The sequence below is a fragment of the Struthio camelus genome, chromosome Z (assembly GCF_040807025.1).
Source record: "Struthio camelus isolate bStrCam1 chromosome Z, bStrCam1.hap1, whole genome shotgun sequence".
In the NCBI taxonomy this organism is placed as follows: Eukaryota; Metazoa; Chordata; class Aves; order Struthioniformes; family Struthionidae; genus Struthio; species Struthio camelus.
In genome coordinates this window covers 24,457,778-24,480,725 of record NC_090982.1, presented here as the reverse complement: position 1 = coordinate 24,480,725, position 22,948 = coordinate 24,457,778, and the positions used below count along the sequence as shown (strand labels likewise).

The window sequence follows — 22,948 nt, the reverse complement described above, 5'->3', positions numbered from 1 at the left end:
GACAACCTGGTGGAAAAAGGATTCAGGGATGGCATACGATCAAGGCATTTGTTCATTCAACTACTGTTGTCCACCTCTCTACACAGTCTGAGCCAGTGTGAGAACAGAGCTTAAAATGGATACAGTTTAATTAACATTTGCAAGGTTAATCAAAACGTACTCCTAGGCCAGCATTCAAAATGACAGTAATTACAGGAGGAGTTTCTCAGCACCGTCTAGTTCATGCACGACACCTTTCCTCACACTAAAGGCATATCCTCACAGACAAGCTGCATTTCCTTCAAAAGTCTTGGCTTTTGAATTTCATCAAAGCAAAATACTTAGAAAGAGCTACCACCTGCTCGGTTTAAAACTGCAAATACCCTGCAAAAGCGCTACCAAAAGATCCCTGGTAACAGTACTCAGCCCAAGTAAAGACTGGCTAGTGCAGATGAGTTCATTAATGCTTTCAGCATTACTTCTTTAAAAAGAGAGACTACAATGAATACGCTGAGAAGCCTGAAACTCAGCCAAATCCTACGTCCTTCTCTCTACGTAAAGTCAGATCAGTAACCAGGCAGTCAGCAGACAGAGGTTTTCATACTGACAAAAGCCACTATCTTGCTCTTTTGACATTTTAACAAAATCAAATCTGGAGCAAAGTGTGTCCTAACACCGTGCCAATCCTGTGTATTAACTGTCACAAGTATTTCCACCACTATGAGCATCTGGTTTTCTGAGAGTTGAGGGAGAGGGCAAGGAGAATGGAGGGGAGATGGAGAAAAATAAAGAGTCTTGAATAGTTCTAGTCTCCTCTGTCATGACTGCCATAGCTATTCTGAATAAAAGGCTCTCAGTGAGACAAAAGGCACGAGCCAAAGAAAACCCAGTACGCTCCTTGCGTTCAGGCAACACCCCCATTCTATCAATCTAGGGAAAGGCCTGTCAGAGAGCTACCTCTCTGCTCCCATTGTTTTGCGCTTTCTAAGCCAATGCAAAGATCTATCCTCTTTGGCCAATTACTAGCTCCTCTGTGTCGCTTTGTCAAACCAGGGGCAGTAAGCCCCTCACGGAGCCATATACTGTCCTAGGGGGCATTTACATTATCCAGCTTTGGACAGCGGGCTTAGTCTGCCTGTTTCCAACTGTAATCTACATACTCCCTGCGCTATAGTAGTCTGTGGCGAGAGCTAGGCTCCTACAGAGATCAGACCAGAGCCCTGCTGGTTTAAGTTAAGCTCCTTCACAGAATTGTCCTCCGAGTGTCCCCTCTCCCCCTATACTAGCTAAAGACATAGGAACGCAGTCTCATAAATGTTTCCGGAATTCCTTCACACTACCAAGGCAGCCAATTCGGTCTTTGCAGTTTGCGAATAAAGGCAGTGGGAGATTTTCAGTGAGGGCACGTGGCAACGTGAGGGCATGCAGTGCAGCATTTCTCTGGGGAGGCAGTGTGAAGACCAGAGTTATTTGTACGGATCTATCCTAAAACAGACTTAAAGAGACAGACTGATTTGCAGGAACACTGTTAAGAGAACCTCCATGTTCAGCCAAACAGGTTCACTGAATCATCTTCCCTCTGTAAACAAAATACCAACTCTGTGCAGCAGAGGCCTTTAGCAAAACGAGAGAGAGAGTCATGGACTAGAACTCAATTGTGCTATGTGCTTTTCCGGGCACAGATTGAGAAGGCTGCTTCTAACTCTAAAACAAGTAGGAAATATACTGTACTGGCAGCAGGGATATTAATAAGTCCTTTTGGACCTTAGAGTAACTCTATAAATTGTAGGCTTTTAGCCACAGTTAGGCCAAAGAGAGGTATCGAGATGGGGGGGAAGAAAAAAACAATCTGGTTATGGACAAAGGACTGTAGAAGAAGCAGCCTTTTTACCTCTATGGCTAGAACTGACCATATATCAAATGCAGACCAGGTAATCACGGTATACAAAAATTAGGCTAGAAAGTCCTTTCTTGGCCAAGGAATAAGATGACAAATGAAATATATTCACTTACCATACCGGCAACAATGGAGTTTTATATTAGTGATTAGATAATAAAGCTGCCCTGCAGCACTGCTCCTCTGGCGCTAAACTCCTGCTCATGCTAATGTCCTGCCTGCAAATGCAAGACTACTTTTGCAATTTAAAATCTAGAGCTTGGTTGTGATTTATTTTAAATGGAATGGCCACCAATGGCATTTCTTCGCATTACAAAAGTTGAAATAATTTCAGTATTAAAATTATTTTCTATTAAGTTTACAAAAACCACGATACTCACCTATTTCTTGCATCCAGTAGCTTAGTTCTCTTTCGCATACTCCATGACTAGTATTTTGCACAAGCTATATTCAAATCAGGTCTTTGGAACAATTTCTCAAGCAAGTTCTTTTAAGTTCTCCCAGTTTCAAGCCAATGAGCCAATCAGATCAAGAAGAGAACTAACCTATTGTTTTTTACTCTCTCTTACCAGTCTGGGCCCCACAAGGGCCAAACCCTAAGATAAACTGCGACTATTAACTGCGGCTATCCTTTCCAAATAATAAAGACACTTATCCTTTCAGCTGTGATTTCTGAAGGTATTTTGGGTGTACAATATTTGACACATTACACAACTAACCTGTATACTTTGCTAATGTACAAATGAAATGTTGATACAGTTAATGCTAGTGCAAAAATTAATCATAGAAATACAGATAGTTTCCTTTGAGATCAGCAAAAGGGAACAATTCTACGTTACAACTCCGGAAAATAGGTAAGCATCCCACCAACAAGAGTCCATCCTCTCGTTCATACAATTCTGGACCTTTAGATTATTTCCAACTGCTTAACGGTATTAAAAGAATATAGGGCACTGGCCATGGAGAGAATGCCAGAGGCAGATTCAGATCATGACCGCATAACTTTGCTCACATCTGGCCACAGTCCTGAAATGTGATGTTTCTTGCAGTCCCGCGAAAGAGCATGTATTTTTTTACTACCCGGAAAGTTTCTCAGACAGCAGTTGCAGTGTTAAACCATGAAGGCAGCATGCATTGCACTGCTGCTTTGTGAGAGAATAGCAAAAATGAACCAAGTAGCTCTGAGGGAGTTCAGAGGGACTGTATCTTCTGTGTCTTGATGCCTGAGCGTGCTACTCACAACAGTGGAAGACTTTTGTAGCAGAAAAAAAGGTGCTTTTTACTCTTCTATCTCATTGCTAGTAAGGAACAAAAGAAGAGGAATAAAACCCCTAACAATTCTCTCTTTAAATAGAAATTTGGCAAGAAATATGTATTACATGCATAACTGAATGCAATACATGAAACTGAAAGGTACTGAGTTAATTAAGGAAAAAAAAAAGTGTTACAGTTTTCGAGTGCTTAAAACCCAAAATCTTTTTCTGCAGACACCTCTACGCACGCGTTGTTATTTCAACAGCTGGGGATATTTGTATGTATTCTCATCAGGATACGTTATTCTGTCAATTTCAGAAAAAAAATCTAGTTTCACCATACTCATTCTTTTAATTTGAGTAACAAAATGTTCCATGGTCTCTTTACTGGAAGAGTGTAAGAGCTGAACACCAAATCACATCAGTCTATTCACGTATGTTTTTAAAATGAGTTTGATCAATTTGTACAAAATATCTGCATACTCTTCCTTTGACGTAATACTGATGAGCACTTTAATTTTCCTTTTAATTAGATCAGGTGACATTTATGCATAGCAGATTAAGATTAGGTACCACTAGCATAACTAAAATGATTTTTTTTAAAATACCTTTCAGATAAGCTGTTCCAGTTTCATGTGTACACATATCTTTGCGCGAGATCTCAACTACAGCGAGCGGTGACCTTAGGCATGACCATTTAAAATGCAGATTAGTAAGATTTTACTCTACAGCTTGAAGACCTAGATCCAAGTCTGCAGAAGAGTCCTGCCTACAACTTCCACAGGTTTCAAATCAGATTCAGAACTGAGCCATCTAAGAAGCACTAAAATTTGGACTCCCCTTTAGGCGATTATTAGAGGAAGGCCAAAATCTCCCAACTGTCTTGTGAACACCTGGCTTTACCAAGACTTGGGGCATACAACCCCATCAACCCACCGCAAATGAAACCGTCCTAATTATCAGAAGCTGGAACAACAGAACACAACCCCTCCACAATGACTTGTTATTATAAAATAACAAGAGGCTAAACCTCTTCCATATCTACCCTCAAGGCAGCCTCTTTTTTTCTCCCACTTTCAGTATACAGTTTGCTCATCCGTACACAGTTGGTGCAATACCATGGGCTCAAGAGCAAACTAGCTTTGCCTGCCTGCTAATCCGTCTGGAACCTTACTTACTCATCGAGACATACCTGCAGCTCCTGGCATTTCGCAAGTTTCTATGCCACAAGCTAATCTGCTCAGTACAGTTGGAAGGATATCCATCTGCCTTGAGAGCTAGCTCCCAAACACACTAGCTTTCATTCAGAAGCGTCTTGATTATCCCGAGCTTTTCCTCCGGTTGTTTTTGGTTCCCACACAGTGACATCAGAGAGAAAAAAAGCAGACAGTTCTCCCCCCTCACCCTTGAGGTTCTCTAACAGCACAGACCTGCCAGCACTGAGACGGTTTTGGCAGTGAACTACAAAAAAAACAACAGGTGAGTAATATGTGCAGTGTGCAGTGATATTACTGGTTCTAAACGTGCAGCCCCTAAAAGAAAAAAGTCCTTGATAAATCTCGAGTAAGTGATGCCAGACACCTACTTCTTTCTTTCAGCTGAGTGCAGCACTACCATTGTTAGCAAACTAAGAAACACAGCTTAAAGAAACCAAGGGAAGGAGAGGAGCTCAGTGGAGCATGGAATTTAGGGAAAGAAAAAACTAAAAGAACGACTTGAAGTAGAAAACTCTAGCGGAGCACAAGCAGCAACCCCTCATTCGTGCGTGCACCGCCCACTAAAGAAAACAGAAAACCCAGGGCAACCAGGTAGACTTGGCATTTGCGGGCTTCCATCCTGACAATGTGCTTTTCATGGAAACGCAAACTACCAGAGAGCCTGACACGTTATGTCACTCTTTAGCAGATCTATTTATCACTGCAAATCTTTACATAAACAGGATGTAAGGAGCAGTGCTCTCCTTCCAAGATGCTCACTGCAGAGCAGTCTGGCTCCGCTCTTAAGGGTATTTTTTCACATTTGCTCCAGGAGCTGAGACATCTTGGGGCGGGGTGAGAGGGTTCAGGATCCCAGCTTAGTGAGAGCAACCAGCAATCACACTAGTCCTCTACCCCTTCCAGAGCAACCAGCAATCACACTAGTTCTCTACCCCTTCCTTCCTTTCCTCAACCACCTTTGTTCTTAAACAAAGCCCTCTTCTTCTCTCAACAGTACATTGCTGACTTCAGTCTGCAACCCCAAGCCAACTTGTTTTTGAAAGCTATGTATCTCACAGAGCCAAACCTATGTGGACAAAGCCTCGTAACACGAAGCACTTGTTTCCAATCTCTCACTGCCTTGCACGCTGTCAGGTAACACTCATCTGTGTAAATGAGGTATCACATACAGGCAACCAAGCATGAAAATACTTTAGCATGGTGACATAAGGCATGGCACAGAAAAGAACAGGGTCTGCCGTATATTACTGACTAAGCAGCTTGGCATAAGCCCTGTCAGAACCTCCTGCAAAAGTCAAAAGATCCAGTTTTTCTCCATTTAAAACCAAGTACATGTGAAGGAAGAAACAAATAATTAAGGAATGGCATTCTACAACTCTATGGAAACCCTTCAAGCAACTTGTTTCCCGTTTAACAGAAATGAGCCCGGCTACACAGTGACCGCTCCCCATAGCTGACAACTGCCAACAGCACCATCAGCATACCATCATACCAATCTCTTTAAAGGAAGGGGAGTCCCTTCGCGTGGCCTGGATACAGGTTTAGCCACGAAACAACGGCGCGGCGGCCCTGAGGCGGCAGCAGCACCGGCAGCAGGGTGCTCCGGGCAGTGCGCGCGGTGAAGGGGGGCGCGACGGGGGAGGGGACGGGGGATTCAACGGCTGTAACGGCCGCAGCTGCCAGCTCTCGCGCGCGGACGGGTCCGGGGGCGGCGGCAGGACAGCGCGCCGGGGGCCGCTACGCACCGTGTTGTAAAACTCGGCGATGGCGGGCACGATGGTGTAGTTGTCCTCGCACCAGTCCACCTCGGAGCTGCCCGCCCGCAGCTGGTCCCACCACAGCAGCGTGCCCATGCCGCCCGCCGGGCGATCCCCGCCGCCGCCCCGGCCCCGGCCGCGCTGCCAGGCGGAGCGGGGCGGAGCGGGGCGGAGCGGGGCGGAGCGGTCCTGCCTGCCCGCCCCGCCTGGCTGCCGGGGGGGGGCGGTTAGCGCTTTGCGCCGCCGCCGGCCCCACGAGGCGGTGGGGGGGTTACGCGTTTCCTTCCCTGCCCCCACGACGGCTGGCAGGAGCCGCCGCCGCCGAGTGGCGCCGCCGCCGCCATCCGCCCGTCCTTCCTCCCTGCTTCCCCGGGCTGTATGGAAAACGACTTGTTCGGACACCTGGATGGGGAGAAGCGGCCCGTGTTCCCGCACCCTCCGGCATGGCAGGCGACGCGAGCTTGCAGGAAGAGGAAAGCGGCTCAGCTTGCAGAAACACCGGATTTCCCCCCCCCCCCCCCGCCGCCCTTCCCGCTCCCCAAAACGTTGGGAAGGGCAAATAATTATGGCCTTTCCTATTTCAACAGTGAGAAATACTAAGCGGTTGGTACTGTCAGCCGTAGGATGAACGCATCAGCTCAGGTCGTCTCTGTGGCACGATTATGCTCGTCAGAGTAAAGCGGCGCTTTTGTTATTGTAAGCTGGAAGGAAGGTCTTCCTAAGCAGACAAAAGGGCGCACGGCCACGTAAGAAACTGCGTGCAACAACTTAACCTCGGCTCGAAAGCGAAAACAAAGGGCATAGCCTCCCCCAGGATTTTTCTCCACAGATTTCGAAGTACATTTCTCAGATTCCTCAGCCAATGTGCAGAGGTATTTGACAATCCTCAGGCACTTCCATGGCTTAGCTACCCTTCCAGTTTTAAAGAGCCTTTTACAGTCTCCACTTCCTACCTGCTAGCAAAGTTGTCCTAGCAGCACGGAAGTACTCAGTAGTTCAGTTTTTTGCATTTTTTTTTTCAGTCCTCATGCAGGCAGTTTTTGTCACTGCGCTGGTGAGACAAACTGGGATCGCGGCTTGCCGTCCGCTCTGGAGCAGCGCCCATTCAGTCCTAAAAATGGTTCAGCTTTGCGTGGCCAAATGCGAGCTGTGTGCAGGCGGACAGGCGAGCCTCCCGCGCCCACTCCCCCCAACGCGTGTTTCTCCCCGCGACATCGGCGGCCCAACACCCATAGAGCACCGGCCGCCAGCAGGCACAGACAGGCCGAAAGGCCACACCACCTCCCCGCGCCGCCGGCTCGCGCGAGCCGTGTGGCCAGCAATTGGGTAATCCCGATCACGTGGCAGGCGCACCGCCCCGTCGCTTCCCCTGAGGGCTGTTCTCGCGAGACTTGGCGGGTCTATGTGGGGGCTGCGGGCGGAAGTGCGGCCTTTTTCCGCGGCGGCTCGGCTCGGCGAGGATGAAGGTGAGGCGGCGGCGGGGACGCAGCGGCCGCGCACCGGCGGCCGCGGGCACCCGCCCCGCAAATGGCCCCGCGGCTGCGTGCGGGGCCGCCGGCGGGGGGCGATGGCCCGGGGCGGCGGGGACGGAGCGGCGCCGCGGGGCGGATGGGGGCGGATTGCCGACGGGGCGACATGGCGGCCGCGGCGGGCCCGGCCGCGGCTTCGGCCGCGCCTGCCCTCGACACGGGCACGGCTGCCGCCGCTCTGTCCGGGCCCCGAGGGGGCAGTGCTGCGGGGGCGGCCCGGCAGCGCAGCGAGCGGCGGCCGCCGCCTCGTTCGGTGCGTGCTGCGGGCGCAGCTGTCTGGCGCGGCGCGCCCGCCGCCCGCTGCTGCCGCGCTCTTCCGCAGGGCGCCTTGGGGCGGCGAAGCGCTAGCGTTGGGGAAGGCCGTTTTCCGCATGACGGAAGCGGTCAGTCGGTCTGTCCTCACTGAGCGCAGGCCTTGCTTGCTCAGTGACTATCGAGTGACGAGTCCTTGCGGGTAGGTAGTTCTTTCAGTAGATACGGAGTTGCATTTTTGAAGTATTAAGACCTTAAGATCTGCATCTTAATGGCAGTTCTCTCTGAAAATGTCCTGTGAGGTGATTTAACTGAATCTTTGTTTTGGGTGTTTTGTTTGTTTTGCTTTGTCAGCTGAACATCTCTTTCCCAGCCACTGGCTGCCAGAAGCTCATTGAAGTGGATGATGAGCGCAAGCTGAGAACATTCTATGAGAAACGGATGGCCACCGAGGTCGCAGCTGATTCTCTTGGCGAGGAGTGGAAGGTAAGGCTCTAGAAAGGTCTGTGTCAGAGCTGGAATCGGGCAGCTTAAAACTATGTCCGTGATAAACTACTGTTACCCTAGGCTGCTTGTGTGGTGAGGTTTTGTTATTTTTTTGACGTTTATGTCATACTTGGTTGTTAAGCTTGCCCCTTTTGCTGGTTTGAATTTTATTTATATATATATATATATATATGTATGTGTGTGAGCTATGTGTTTAGATTATTTTATTGTATTTCCAGTAGACTCTTTGCTTTTGATCTGGTGTCAAGCATGCAGGACAGAGAACTTAAACTTATACCGTAAGACAAACCTAATTCTTCTGGTATTGAACAAATTCAAAATTACTTCCATTTGTGCTAAAATTGCTACTAGGGCATGGAGAAACATAAGCATGGTGGATGGGTTTAGAATAGCTGAATCTTGATGTGGACAGCCTGACAGAACTTAAGTCAACCTTTCTGCTGCCATCCCCATAAACATGTTTTTTTCTTTCCTAGCTTTTCCTTTTTACCCAAGTGTGCTAATCCAGAGCATAATGTTAGTTGGCAGTGTTGTGTGCAGCTTTTGAGTTTGTGATGCTAGCAGGTTTTGGTCAGGTTTAGGGCTAAAGCAGAGAAAAGCTCGGCCGTATTGATTATATACTTGAAGAAAAGTGGAATAAATGTAGATCCTGACTTGCAGAAGTATTTTTTCCACACCTGTGTTCAAGAAAATTCCTCAACTGGGATGGCTTGGGTTAAAGGAGAAGTTGCTCTCTGTCTGCACTAACAGCAGTTTTTCCTGAGTCACTGTCATAGTGCCTAAAGAGTTGTTTTGAACACTGTGTTGCGATATCCGTTACTGCTCCTTGAAGCAGTAAGGGTGTGTGAACAACTAGGAAGTGTATTTCTCTGCTTTCACAGGGCTATGTTGTCCGCATCAGTGGTGGCAATGACAAACAAGGCTTCCCCATGAAGCAAGGTGTCCTGACTCACGGACGTGTCCGCCTTCTGCTCAGTAAGGGCCACTCGTGCTACCGCCCCAGAAGAACTGGAGAGCGGAAACGCAAATCCGTTCGTGGTTGCATTGTTGATGCCAACTTGAGTGTTCTGAACTTGGTCATTGTGAAGAAAGGTAAGAATCTTCATGAAGCCATCACTAGGTAGAAATCTGCCTCTGGCAAGAGCTTGCTTGCTCATGGATGAGAAGTTCTGTAGATTGCATAATGCAGGCCGAACTTTAGGATTTAGATGCTTCTTGGAATTCCTTCTGAGCATTCTGTTTATTAATTTTAAATTTCAGAGGTAGGCTATTTCAGAATTGAAGTGCTTTGACAACTGCCAGCGATGTGATTGTGTTAAGTCACCAAAGTGTAATAAGGGATGGTAGTTTTGGCGGGTGTGTGCTGAAGACTAGTCCGTATCTTTTGGTTTTGCGCGTTTTAAGGTTAAATTGTGACTTAAACAGGTGTTTATAGTAGATGTAAATTTAATTAACATAGCAAAATTTCTTCTCTCAAAGGTGAAAAGGATATTCCTGGACTGACAGACACAACTGTGCCTCGTCGTCTTGGTCCCAAGAGAGCCAGCAGAATCCGCAAGCTGTTCAATCTCTCTAAGGAAGATGATGTCCGCCAGTATGTTGTGAGGAAACCTCTGAACAAAGAGGGTAAAGAATCAGATTTTACACTCTTCTGGTCTTATGTCCTTGATCAGGGGAAAGGTGGCCAACCTACTGCAGTGAACGACTGACACTGCCCGATAACGCTTTAATCTACTACTGGAGTTAACTGTCCTAAGGGTTTAAAACTTGTCAGCTGTAAGTTGTGGATAAGAAGTGGACTCTTGCCTGTTTTCCCCCATTTCCCTGTCCTTTCTCTTTCCTTCTTGCTATCTCTTGGTAATAAATGTTTTAAGAACTTAGTGGAATCTGGTTACGTTTACTGATGCTCTAGAAGATAGTCCTAAAATATTTTTTAGTAAAATTAGATTGAGGTAGGATGTTTTTGAAACATCAGCATTAGGGGGTGGGGGAAAGCAAAATGTTGGTTGGGGGCTGTTAAGACTTTTTTCCCAGATGCTTGTGACAGTCTGAAATGTGCTTTTCTTGGGAGGTCACTTTTTTTGTTTCCTACAGTCTCTTCTTGCAATCGAAGATCTTAATTCGATTTTCTGTTCGATTTGATCGGATGGGACAGGGAAGATGAGAATGTTTTTAGAGGAAAGAATATGATAGTACTTGGACACTGTGGAAAGTTCTTGGATAAACACCTGCTTGTTGATAATTTAGCTTCTGTGTCGTGGGAACTATACTGTCTCTTACAACATGGAGTCCTGGTGGACAGCGTTGTGTTGCTTATGACTGCTACAGTCACATAGGGCTGAATAATGAAATTTTATAGGTTAGGTATGCATGTTTAATTTGCTCGTGATGGTCTGCGTGGCTTTAGTTTAAAGGTGAAAATAAAACAATTTTTCCTTGAAAACAAGGTGGTGGCTTTCCATCTTTAACTACCTCAGGTCTAGGGGAAATGATTAAATATAGGTCTGCTAGGAAGCAAGGAATTCTTTTCAGAACTTTAGGGAGCTGGAGATGTGTTGCTTCATTGCTGTGTTGCTGATATGTAGTCTTAACAGTGTCGACTTGTTTTATTGATGTTAAATCTCTCAGTAGCAATTGCTTTTTTTCTCGTGAAATATGCTAAGAGGCTGAACTGTGTGTTTTAAGTTAGTATAATAATAGTATGTGAATAGCATTGTTGTTTACAGTAAATGGAACTTAGCATCTTAAGATGGCTTAGAGGTGCTTAAGACCTTTTCAGAAAACAATCTGTTGCTTCTACTGATTAATAATTTTCTTTAGGCAAGAAACCCAGGACCAAGGCTCCTAAGATCCAGCGACTAGTGACTCCTCGAGTTCTGCAACATAAGCGCAGACGTATTGCTCTGAAGAAGCAGCGCACTCAGAAGAATAAGGAGGAAGCAGCAGAATATGCCAAGCTCTTGGCCAAGAGAATGAAGGTTTGTGTTCCCTCACAGTCAGCTGTATGGGGTATATTACTCTGTAGGATCAAAGGATTTGATGAACCTGACTGTACACATACAGGTATACTGCACCTAGCTAATTTCAAAGCTACATTCTGTATGTTTCATATGACATTAGGAATGTTGGAGTGTGAGTATAAGAAGCCCAGTCAAAAGCGTTTTCACAAGAATTATTATCCTGACCTGACAGTTGTGGACCAGACCAATTCAACCCCTTCTCCATTTTTCTGAGGGCTGATTTTGGAGAAAATGACAGTACTGGCCAGTAAAGATAATCAGACTTGCTGTAGAAATTTTAGTGCAACAGTCCTCTTGCGTGGTGCTGGCCCAAGAATTTGAGAGACTCTGGGGAAACAGGATCCAGCAGTTGACCTGGATGGAAAATAACTTGGCAAGAAGCTACTCATGTGCATGAGCTGGAGCTTGAACCTAAAACAGCAGTGGCTGCTTACACAATGCTCTTAGAATATTCATCGCAGGCCTTTAATATTCCATGACTTCCAGACTGGCATTGACTGAAAGCAAATAGACCTTTTATATGTTCTGAACTCTGCAGCAGTATTTTACTCTAATTTTGGACCCTCTTCAGTATTGTGTGAAGATAAATGGGTCTGTATAGCTTTGGATACCGGCAGAATTCTTTCCTTCTGGAAAGAAGGGAAGCAGGATTTTGCTTTAATGATACAAAAATTCATTCTTCATGGTAGTTTCCTTGAAGTTGCATTTACCCAGTGTGTTTGTAGATCTTTTTAAGGAAATGCTTGATCATTTGCAACACCTCATTACTGATTTCATGCTGTTCTCCTCCTTAGGAGGCCAAGGAAAAACGGCAGGAGCAGATTGCCAAGAGACGCCGGCTTTCTTCATTGAGGGCTTCTACATCTAAATCTGAGTCGAGTCAGAAGTAAAGATGTATATGATAATAAAAATAAACCCTTTTTGTGGCTAACTTTCACTGTGAGGCTTTCCAGTGCATATTGTTACTGGTCATCTCTTAAAATAATCAGTCCTTTCTCCAAACTGCATCATACAGACTGAGCTAGAATTGGAATCATTATTACTTGTTGTCAAAAGGAGAACTGCATCAAGACTAAATATTCATGCATTTAGTGAAAAGTTCCAAGTTATATCTTTGCCCATACCTGTTGATCTTTATAAGCAAGATCTGCCTGTAAGAGCAAAACGCTATGTTGCCATTGAGGAGCTAAACTTAGGCTAATCTTCTGGAGTAGTGGGTAGAATGGTAGAATTCATTTGGTTCTGTTCAGTGTTTTTTTTTTTTTTTTTATTGTAAGCACAGGGCAGTGCTTCAAGATTAGGAAGCACTTCACTTGCTTTTGATACTGAGTGTAAAATGGTAAAAACCTGCAGCCTTCATCTGATTCTGGGAAGAGTTGAGTGCATTGCAGCAGTCTCCTGCTGAAATGAGAACTGAGGACTGACCAGGAGTAAGCCAGACATTAAAAGGTTTGATGTCTGTATTTCACTTCAAGGCTGCGAGGTTTTTACATTTATGTATGGTATTTTTAGATTGTACTTTATGCAGATCTACTACTGGATAAAGTTGAGAATGCTGCTGTGATGCAGGAATGTGTTAGGTGTTAGAGTTAGAATGAGTTGTGGCTAAATAGGCTGTTTCATGGTGCCCTTGACCTAGTAGTCGGCATCCATCTCAGTTCTCACTCATAAGTGTTTATATTTTCAGTGTGAAAGCCTCAGTACATGGTTTTTATTGCCACTCTAAAAGCTATCAGTGTGTAAGCTTTTCCTTATTTCCCTGTGGGCATGGCAAAGCTAAGGTCTTAGGCCAAGGTCTCACCTGACTTGTTTGAAACCATTTGAGTGCCTGGAATGTGGAACCCAGAGTCCTACAAAATGTGCAGAACAAGAGACTTGCTTTCAATAGATGACAGGCCTAGAAAGGTCAAGTAGTGTTCTTGAACTTCTAGTTTGGATTAGAGCGAAAGGATACTCATCTGAGGATTTCCTACTTCATGTATTCATGCTGCAGAAGTCTCAGGCTAAGGGAATTATTTTATAATACAAATTTATAATAGCAGTTGTTCCAAATTGCCATTTAAATTGTCTCAGTTTGAGTGTTCAGCCAGAATTGCGGACTGTTTTAGAACTATGAATGTGTTGAAGACATTGACTGCATACCCCAAAAAGGCAAAACAAATCACAGTATTTGGTTAGCAATAATAGTTGAGCCAGTGGTCCTAAGTTTGTTTTACTGAGCCCATCTTAATTCCTGAAGTGAATTTTTAAAGGTTACTAACCATTGTACATGAGATGGACTAGGTATATCAGCATATTTTATGGAGACTGTGTTCAGTACTGCCAGTTTCTGTTACAGCTTAAGTTCTAAAAAAGAAGCTTTTTTCTCCTGTGTAGTTAAAGTAACCGGATGGCCCTGTTAAACCTAAACTTTCCTAAAATTAAAACACTTCCACTAACACAGACACCTTTAAACTCCAGTGTTAGCTGCAAAAAGTGACATGGAGAAAACATGAGGACTTACTGCTATCTGGCAAAAACATATTTCATACCACATCTTTTAACATAGTGAAATAGTTGACAAGAAACAGCTTGTACTCGCATGTTATTGTCAAGGAAAAGATGTCATCTTGGAAGAATGAGATTAAAAAACTGACTGAACTGAGAATGCTGAGGACCTAATGTTCTGTAGAACTGAAATATATGTGGCTACTTTCTTAAGCATTCTAGCCTACCGCCCTACCACTGTGGTTTCATGCCCCAATAGCAGCTAATTCAACATGAGTAAAGGGCATCTGCTCTGCTCAAGTTCATGGACCACTGAGTTCAGCGTGTCATGAAAAGGGGCCTCTGTTCTTAGGAGGATGGCACTGCATAACCTGATGAGAAGAGACTTGATTTTTGTGATGGCAGAAGGGCCATCAGCCTCCATCTTTCAAACAGTGTTCATACTTACCCAAACCACTGAAATTAGTATCTCAGCTATATATATATTAATTGGGGGAAAAGTAAGCAGGGTGCTTGTGGCCCTTGTCAAACTCCATGAGAATGCATAGCCTTGTCAGAGCTAGGAAATAATGTACTGAGCCTGATCCCCAGTAACAGAAGAACCTTTCCTCCACCATTTGTTTCTTTGGATCTTAAGACTTCTGCTGCTTCTTTCTCCAGTCCTGGATTTTTAAACTAAGTGTGTGCTGTAATGTAGGAACAAAGCAGGTACGCCATGATTTTAGGCCATGTATGATCCAAATCTCCAACCCCAGCTCAAAAAGACTAATGAGGTAGTTGTCTGAGACACAGGTACACAGACGTCTTCGGGTGTCTGTTACAACCCTAACAGCAGTTCAAAGTCTGCGCTACAAAACAAATAACAAACAGGAAGTGTTCCCTGGGAGCAACAACTTTCCCTTGAACTGACCAGCAATTTCTGCAGCTCTCTGCTCTTCAAGTGCAAAGTTCTCAGAAAGCCTAGAATGCTGCTGGCTGGGTTGCTTGAAGCTTCGGTGTGAGGAACAGGGACTCTGGACACAATCTAGAGGGCTGTTATTTCACTTCTCCACAACCCAAGGAAACAAAGTATCTATAGCTGTAATAGGTTGTACCCGGCAAGGTCTGAATTGAGATGATTGATAGTCACAAAACTACAAAATAAAGGGGAGAATAAAAGGTCAAACTAAAAAAAAAGGCTTAAGATACCTGAAAAGAACTCAAGGACCATCCCTTTGCGTTCTTCTCTAGTAACTAGGTGTAACCAGCTTTGACTCTTCTTTCCTGCAGTTTCTGGCAGCCACCCATCCACACAGAACTGCTGAGGCAGGCAGGCAGCTCTGGGGATTGTCTGGTCCCCTGCTCAGAGCAGGGTCAATTACAGCAGTTTACTCAAGGCTGCATCCAGCTAGGATTTGAGCATGTCCAGTTTGTGCCCATTGTCTCTCATCCTGTCACTGAGCAGATGCACAACAGAGGAGAGCCTGGCTCTGACTTCTTTACTGTCCCTCATAAGATACTTACTTATAGATGTGGAAAAGATTCCTGAGTCCTCACTTCTTCAATTCCAGCTCTCACCCTCTCTTCATGTCAGATGTTCCTAACTCTTAATCTTTGTGACCCTTTGCTGGTCTCAGTTGTGCAGCTCTGTGTCTTCCTTGTACTGGCGAGCGCTGCACTGGACACAGCATACTGTGTGTGGCCTTAGGGCTGAGCCTCAGGGCTGAGCAGGGGGGATCGCCTCTCTCCACCTACTGGCAACGCTCCACCTAACATGGCACAGGAGGCTGTTGGCCTTCTTTGGCAGGAGGGCACGTTGCTGGCTCATGGTCACCTTGTTGTCCACCAGGTCCCCTAACTCTCTCTCTGCAAAGCTGCTCTCCCAGTGATTGGCCTGTCCTGGTCCTGGTGCATGGGGTTATTTGTCCCAGGTGCAGAGCCTGGCATTTTCCTTTGTTGAACTTCCCCAAATTCCTATCTGCCCAAGGCTCCAGCTTCACAAGGGTGTGCTTCTTGGTGTATTCCTCCTTGAAGGTATTACCAGTTTGTTCCTCAGAACTGGAAGAAACTAGCACTAATAACATTCTGATGGCAGCTTGGAACACGTGAAGGAACAGAGCTTCTTTAAGCCAGATCCTTCTCCTATTGCACTCTACAGTCACAGCCCCTCAGATTTCTAATCTGGCATACACCGTTCCTCCTTCCTGCAGCTTCAAACTCAAATAATGCGTTTGCACTTGTTGAGGAACTCCTCAAGCACAAGCCTTGGTTACTGCCTTCTTACTACCACCGCTGTCTGTCTCAGGCCCGTTCTTGTTAAATCTTCCCTGAAAAAACAGAACTCTACAGCAAATATTCTGCCAAGCACAGCCTCAAACCTGTTCCCACCTACCCGCTTACTTAATGATACTTTTCCAGGTCAGCAGAGACCAATAACTCAGTCAACTTAAAGCCAGGATCCATGACACTCAGATTCTGCCTCCCTCAGCGTGTTTTTCCGTTTTTCCCACCTCTGCAAGTCCTGTAGCTTGCATATGCAGCCTCAGTGGCCTCTTCCCTCACTAACCAAATTGTCCCAGGTAAATCCCGTATTTTCTCTTCCTCTGCCACCCTCCCCCACTATAGCTCTTTCCCATCACTGACAATTCACAGAGGTGCTATGACAGGCAGTCAAAAGTATCTATGCTTTGCCTAATTAGAGGCTGTATTTGCATTTTAAGATAAAAGGCAGTCAAGCAGATAAACACCAATGGCAAAAGAGAAGCTGAAGAACAGAAATTTCACACAAGATTTATACATATTTTATTTTGGGAAATACATTTAAATTGTTTCTTAGTCTAGGATGTCTATACAAAATTCAGAATACGTAAGAGTGCCCTTTTAAACATTTGTCAAATGTACAAAAACATTATACAGAAATACTTGTTAATCAAAGCACAGTAAATGGATGCCATTTTTCAACAGTTCAAACAGTCTCTAAACCAGTGCAAATTTTATTGCATTAATAAAAAACTTCCCAACTCACTTAATAAGTTCTTAATTTATTCACACTACATCCTTTTATCCCCATTAAGATGCAGTTGTATCCCCATTAAGATGCAGTTGTATCCCCATTAAGATGCAGTTGTATCCCCATTAAGATGCAGTATATCTATCTTAAGCTCCTCAAAGGAGCTTAATAGGCTTCTAAAAACAGCAAACAATCCCTTTTATTTGCACCACTGATTGATGCAGACTGAAAGACACACACACACAAATCAATCTGTTTCTCTCCTCATATGCATCATAATATACAGCACAGTAAAAAAAAGAACTAAGTCCAATTGAACAGTCCAGCTTCAGAACTTAAAAGTTATACAGGTGTTTGGTTTCTTTTTAAAAGGTCCACGAGAAAACATTGATAATATGGAAGGCACCTTAAAGTTTTGATTAGTTAAATGAAAAAAAAAAAAAAACCCTTTGTTTAAAAAAATTTATTCTTATGTGTATAAGAGGACTTCCTTACCATTTAGTCAAATAAAATTATCTGCACTGATGCAATTGTTAAGAGTTTAAAAAAGAGAAACTACTGGGGGGGCTTGCTTCAGTTACTATATTGTTAACAATTTGTTTTAAAATATAATTTACATGGTCTAATTTAATATATACTTTGAAAATATGCCCCTGTATTGCTGTTAATCAAGGAAAGCAGTATACTCAAGGAAAGGTATATTCTGCCTCTGAAGCTGAGGCAGTTCAGAAAGCCATTAATTCACAGTTAAAATGGAATATAACTACTCATTTACAAGTGCAATCTAACTTGAGCTTAACCAACGTGAAATTCCCCTTGGAACAAGACTAAGTTATTTCCAAAGTAAATGAATTTAGTTAAAAACACATTTACTAAATAACATATTTTCTCATTAAAATTTTATTCTCTAAGTTTGAATTATTCAATATGAAGATAGGATATGGCTATAAGTGACAGACATATGTTTCCAGTAAAATGAAAAAGCCAGTACTTATTATTGTGCCAATACTGCAGCCATATCAGTCTCCTGCATGTTCTACACACACAGCATTTTGGAGTTGATTTTATATTCATTTACAGTTATTACATCTTGGTAATGTGCTGGAATACCAGAATGCATGAGAGAAATTTGGCCACTTAAGAGTCCTAATTTTAAACATTTAAGACTCCATTTCTTGTTTTAGTTATAACAGCAATAAAAACTACTTTCATACAACTACACAAGCCACAAGCAGTTTTTTCCTAAATGGGTCAAAGATGCAAAATAAGTCTTCTCAGCATAACTGACTGCCATTCAACACTGTTAGGGCAACAACTGAAGGAAGTTCTCTGTGTATTTGTTATTCCAACCCATACTTTCTAACATCTTGGACTGACGTGATATTCCATAAACTGTTTGCCTCCACATACGTAACCAGTTTTCTGGCTACCTCTCACTTCGTGCAACCCACTGTAGGTTTTTGTTTCATTCATTTCATTATCTGCAACCATTTTATTAAACCTTATAGGTAAGACTTCTGGAAGGTATACAATACAGCTACCTACTTAATAACGGCTAGTGAGTTATATGCCAGACTAGAATATTTGGAGGCAAGAGGTTTCCACATCAGCAAAATGCTACTTTTCCTGCTTCCATTAAGAACCAAGGCTAAGCTCATCCATACCCTCTCCGCAACGCTCCTGTTCAGCTCATTCACGCATCAGACACTTAGAATCTGGATTACTAGGGGGTGAGAAACAAATTAGAAGCATATTGGACTTGAAACAAAGTCATTCTTATGGAGCTCATGAAGTTTACGGTACTACTGAGTTGCAGAGAAGAATTTACTATGTTTTTAATGCCCCATTTGCAGAAAGACAAAAATATAATGCATTCATAAAAGAGTTTTGAAGGTTTTTCCCTCTTCATTTTCAGCCACCTTTTCAAGCATGTGAGTATTAATGAGCCATGCTTTTTTTTTTCTTTAAAAAAAAAAAAAATCATGCCCTTTTCTTAGCCACGCTCAGAGTTCTTTGCACATTCAAAGAGGAAAGATAAAAATCTCAGAAGGTCTGTGTAGGAAAACTTGCAGCCTCTGCCTGTTTGTAGGAGACAGAAAAGTCACCAGAGGAACAGGAAGTGCCATCATGCATTTGAAAGAAGACACAGCAACACAGAAGAAAACTCCAACAGTTCTTAATTCATTTCAAATTTTCGTGAACTTTTTTTTTCTTTTTAAAAAGGATTTCTCAGATGAAAACTCAATAAATAAATGTCACAGGTCTCCCTTTTGATCTGGATCATGATTTCATTACAGAGCCAGCTGGATAAACAGCAATTAAAATCTAGGCATTAAAAAAAAATCCAAATTCAAAAGAATAAGCCCTCACTTATGTAACTACTGCTATATCAAAAAGTTAATTACAGTAGGCACATTCATGACTTCAAGTAATTCCATCCAGGACTTTCACCACTCTGAAATCCGGGTACACACAACAAAAAGAGAAGCCAGATTGTAGTGTACAGAAAAGTGCATATACAGGAGCAAGTTTAGTCCTCTGCAAGAATGACTAGGAGTCATGCAAGTACCCTTTTGCCTCGCTTTTGAGGCTTTTTTGCTTTAGTGTATACACAAGGAAAGTCTAATAAACACTTAGCACTATATATTGTGATACAATCTACCTTGGCTGTTTCTACAAGACTACTGCCTGATTATTCTATATTTTCAGCAACAGATGAGAAGGTTGTTTTTAAAATGAAAGCAATCTGATTACAGAACGCAGTTTATAGTAATATTATTTACAAAGGTGTGAAAGGAGTTTAGATGTCACCATTTACCTAAGATAGCACTTACTGGACAGACTTTCTTGATAATTTAATGAGATGGGAGAATTCAGGGATACCTTAAACTTGATTACATGCAAGTTGCGTCAATTGTATGCTTTGGTTGTTTAATACTAAAAAAAAAAAAACAAAAAAACACCATACAGCTGTGTGACTAAGGCCAGTACAGGAAAAAATTGTCAATTTTTATTTGTAGAAGTAATAAATTGTTTAGAATAATGCTTCAGAGAGATGTTTAGTTTGAAAGGACAGAACTGTTCATGTAAATTACGTAATAAGAAAATGGAGGAAAATATGAAAGAGTAAGCACCACAGCTGTATATTATATGCAAACAGTTCTACTCTTCTATTGTGATGCAGCTCAGATATTGGCAAGCAACCATGCATAAACACTGAAGAATGAAAAAATAAGTCATTATGTGCTTCTTTGCTTTTCACTGCTGAGAATGCATAATATTTTCATCAGGAGAGGCTGATGTGCCTGTCCAGGCTTTACTGGCTAATTGGCAGGTAACTGATCAGCACTCATAGACAAAATGAAAGAAGTCAGCCTATAATGCAAAAATATTTGGGGACAAATAGTGCATTTGTTTTACAGAAACATAGCTGTATAAAAAAGGAAGCTTGGTTTTGCTTTCAGCTGGTAGCTGTTTCAGACTGAGAATGAGAACCCTCAAGATTAAGAAAGTTGTATGAAGTGAATACGTTCGTACTCAAGTGGGATTATAATTTTAGCTGTGCTCCTTTAATAAGCCACAAATATTTCTCTTTTCTGTTTTCTCCAGGAATAACTCCATGAGAAAACCCTCAGTTAAATTTCAGTAAAAGCACAAATAAATCTTACCATATTACTCTAATAACAGAAATAGTTAAACCACAGAACAGTGCCCAGGCTCTTCTTGCCAAGGATATGACTACTGTTGTCAGACATGCTAGGGGAGCAAATGTCTTATCACTAGAAGGAAGCTAAAGATGAATTCACCTCTTAAGAGCATTCACTCAAGCACTTCATTTTTGTGTGAATACACATCTTGAAGACCAATTTATAAATATACTTCTAACTGAAACATTGCATTTGGACTGTAAGTGCAAAATAACCCACAGACTAGAGTAAGACCATGGAGGGGTATTAAAAAAAAAAAAAAACAAAAAAACAAAACCCACAACACAATGAAAAGTCACTTTAACTACACATGCACACAGAATAAAATCTAACCAGTATCCAATTCTGCGCTGCTTAGTGTAAAAGCCTACCCTTGTTCTGAAGAAAACAGCAGTATCGTCACAGGATCTTTAATTTCCTTTTTTTTTTTTTTTTTTTTTTTAAACAGTGAATACAGCTAAACTGAGTATAACTGTCTGGTTTTGTATAACTATAGACCCACACGGCAGAAAGGTCAGTCAAAGATCCATTAGAATGCTGACTAGGACACGGATCAGTAGGAGGGTAGCCATTTTAGGTAGTGTAATCTGACAAAAGCAATTACATTGCAACTTTCCAAACCAAAGATTCAGACATTCATAAACACATACTGTATACATATGCAAAAGATCTCTCTCTATCTAAAGGTCATTCTAAAGAAGTACTGAAAGGTCTAATCATTCCGTGGCAGAAAAGATCTTTCATTAAAATAGACAAATATCGGTGGAAAAGTCATCAACTACAGGCTCCTATTTAAACATCACCATTCTGAACAACCTGACATTGTGCGGGAGAGGGAAGGGATTTGGGGAACGAAAAAGAAACATATAGGGAAAAATGCAGGTAAGTCATTGAAACCACCTTATCCTATTAATATATTGTAAAAACATTTTAACATACTTTACACTGTTTCTCATGAGATGATAGACAAGATACGTTGTAGTTGCATGAAATCACTGACAAATTGTTCAATTATCACCTTTTTGGGTTCAGAAAATGTATATATCATCACTTTTCTGTTTTTTCACCTCTACTTTTGTCTTGTCAAAGTTCAATAGCTTCTTTTCTCCTTTTCATATTAAAGGTGCTCCAAAGCACTTCCTGCAACACTCAACTCTGCTGCTGGGTGGAGCATCTATTTTCTGCATCTTTTCAAGGGCATCCGTTGCTAGGGCTTTATGTGCAAGCCTGTATTCACTATCAAAGACCTCTGAAACAGAAAGAGCATAGCTGAAGTCGCTCAAGAAACACTGCACAGAAGAGAGTCCTGTTTGGTCATTTGTTTTGATATAATAAAAATAATTAGCTTAAGTTAACTCAACTAAACGCTGAACTTTTTTTTTTTTTTTCCTCTCCAAAATGTATTCTCACACAGAACCTGAAAAACATTCTCAGGCTGGAGCAGCAGAAAGCATCGCATTGGTAATGGAATTCCTTTTATCACAACACAGCTTGCTTACTCCCAAGATAATTCCCCTGTCACATTCTATCAGGAACTCCCTGGCTGGCATAGTGTCACCCAAATAAAAGTCAGGGTTACGGGGATAGCAGGAAGGGATGGGCACAGAATGCACAATCAAGGGGCTGGACAACACAAGGGTCATCCAAGATAGGCACATCTGTGGCAAGATGGGCAACACCAGGAGCAAGTTTTCAGATATAAGGTATTAAAGTTTCAAACAAATAAACTTTATTTAAAATAACTTTTTACTCGTTTCAATTAAAAAGTCAAAATTAATAGCCACATTAGATTTGCATAAAAGCAACACCTACTTCAAGAGTGACAGCACGATGCTTACTACTAAAACACAACAATTAAACTCACATACCAAAGTGTTTTTGTTTTTTTTTTTTAAACTTTGCATACAAAGTATTGATCTATTTCACGCAAGAACACTATGCATTTCATAGTATTTTTACTTACCAATGTCAATATTCTCTCTTCCAAGAGATACTAGAGACAGGAAAAGGATTTCTCTGTAGATACTCCTAGGAAATATTTTGAAGGGTGAGTCAATGAAAGCACCAACTACCCTAAATTTAAATAGTCTTCAACACTAAGTTTCATCTTCCATTATGTAGTGTTTGCAAATGTTCTGTTAATCTTGCTTGTGAAGAAAGTGAGTAATCTACACAATTACTAGCTTAAGGTTCTCTCACGCCTCCTTAACTCCTCTTATGAGGAAATGCTAGCGGTTCTGATATCACTATCTCCCTGATGAACCTGCCATAAGGACTTCAGGACAACAAGAAATACAAGGTTAGGCACCACTTATTTATTAATTCTTCCTTGAAGGTTAAAGATAGGCAGAAGG

The 22,948-nt window shown here is 42.6% G+C and overlaps 3 protein-coding genes across 11 annotated transcripts in view; 1 reads left to right on the top strand and 2 right to left on the bottom strand.

Moving 5' to 3' along the window:
* The window catches only part of ACER2 (alkaline ceramidase 2), a 43,864-nt gene extending 36,587 nt beyond the window's left edge, over nucleotides 1-7,277 (bottom strand). For 2 of the 5 annotated variants that reach the window (XR_011137776.1, XM_068927415.1), the window contains exon 1: nucleotides 6,092-6,257. Coding sequence is in view for 1 of the 5 variants with exons in the window: in XM_068927415.1 (XP_068783516.1) it covers nucleotides 6,092-6,199 (108 nt within the window). In the remaining 4 variants the exon portion in view is untranslated. Of the gene's footprint in view, nucleotides 1-6,091; nucleotides 6,263-6,505; nucleotides 6,566-7,056 lie in introns of those variants that run through there. The other 3 variants (XR_011137777.1, XM_068927416.1, XM_068927417.1) reach the window with 3 other exon arrangements.
* Nucleotides 7,278-7,313: 36 nt separating this feature from the next.
* On the top strand, nucleotides 7,314-12,348 carry RPS6 (ribosomal protein S6). The gene is made up of 6 exons (XM_068927418.1): nucleotides 7,314-7,569; nucleotides 8,239-8,370; nucleotides 9,273-9,483; nucleotides 9,871-10,017; nucleotides 11,212-11,369; nucleotides 12,206-12,348. The coding sequence occupies exons 1-6, from the start codon at nucleotides 7,564-7,566 to the stop codon at nucleotides 12,299-12,301; spliced, it is 750 nt and encodes a 249-aa protein (XP_068783519.1). The 5' UTR covers nucleotides 7,314-7,563; the 3' UTR covers nucleotides 12,302-12,348.
* Nucleotides 12,349-21,003: 8,655 nt separating this feature from the next.
* The window catches only part of DENND4C (DENN domain containing 4C), a 74,623-nt gene continuing 72,678 nt past the window's right edge, over nucleotides 21,004-22,948 (bottom strand). For all 5 annotated transcript variants that reach the window (XR_011137775.1, XM_068927411.1, XM_068927408.1 and 2 more), the window contains 2 exons: nucleotides 22,558-22,622; nucleotides 21,004-21,843 (listed from right to left, as the gene is read on the bottom strand). Coding sequence is in view for 4 of the 5 variants with exons in the window: in XM_068927411.1 (XP_068783512.1) it covers nucleotides 21,707-21,843; nucleotides 22,558-22,622 (202 nt within the window). In the remaining variant the exon portion in view is untranslated. The remainder of the gene's footprint in view (nucleotides 21,844-22,557; nucleotides 22,623-22,948) is intronic.

What these genes read in the sequence shown, in the direction of transcription:
- RPS6 (XM_068927418.1), top strand. An exon ending in GAAACCTCTGAACAAAGAGG is followed by an intron (nt 10,018 to 11,211) that starts GTAAAGAATCAG and finishes AATTTTCTTTAG; the next exon opens with GCAAGAAACCCAGGACCAAG. An exon ending in TCTTGGCCAAGAGAATGAAG is followed by an intron (nt 11,370 to 12,205) that starts GTTTGTGTTCCC and finishes TCTCCTCCTTAG; the next exon opens with GAGGCCAAGGAAAAACGGCA.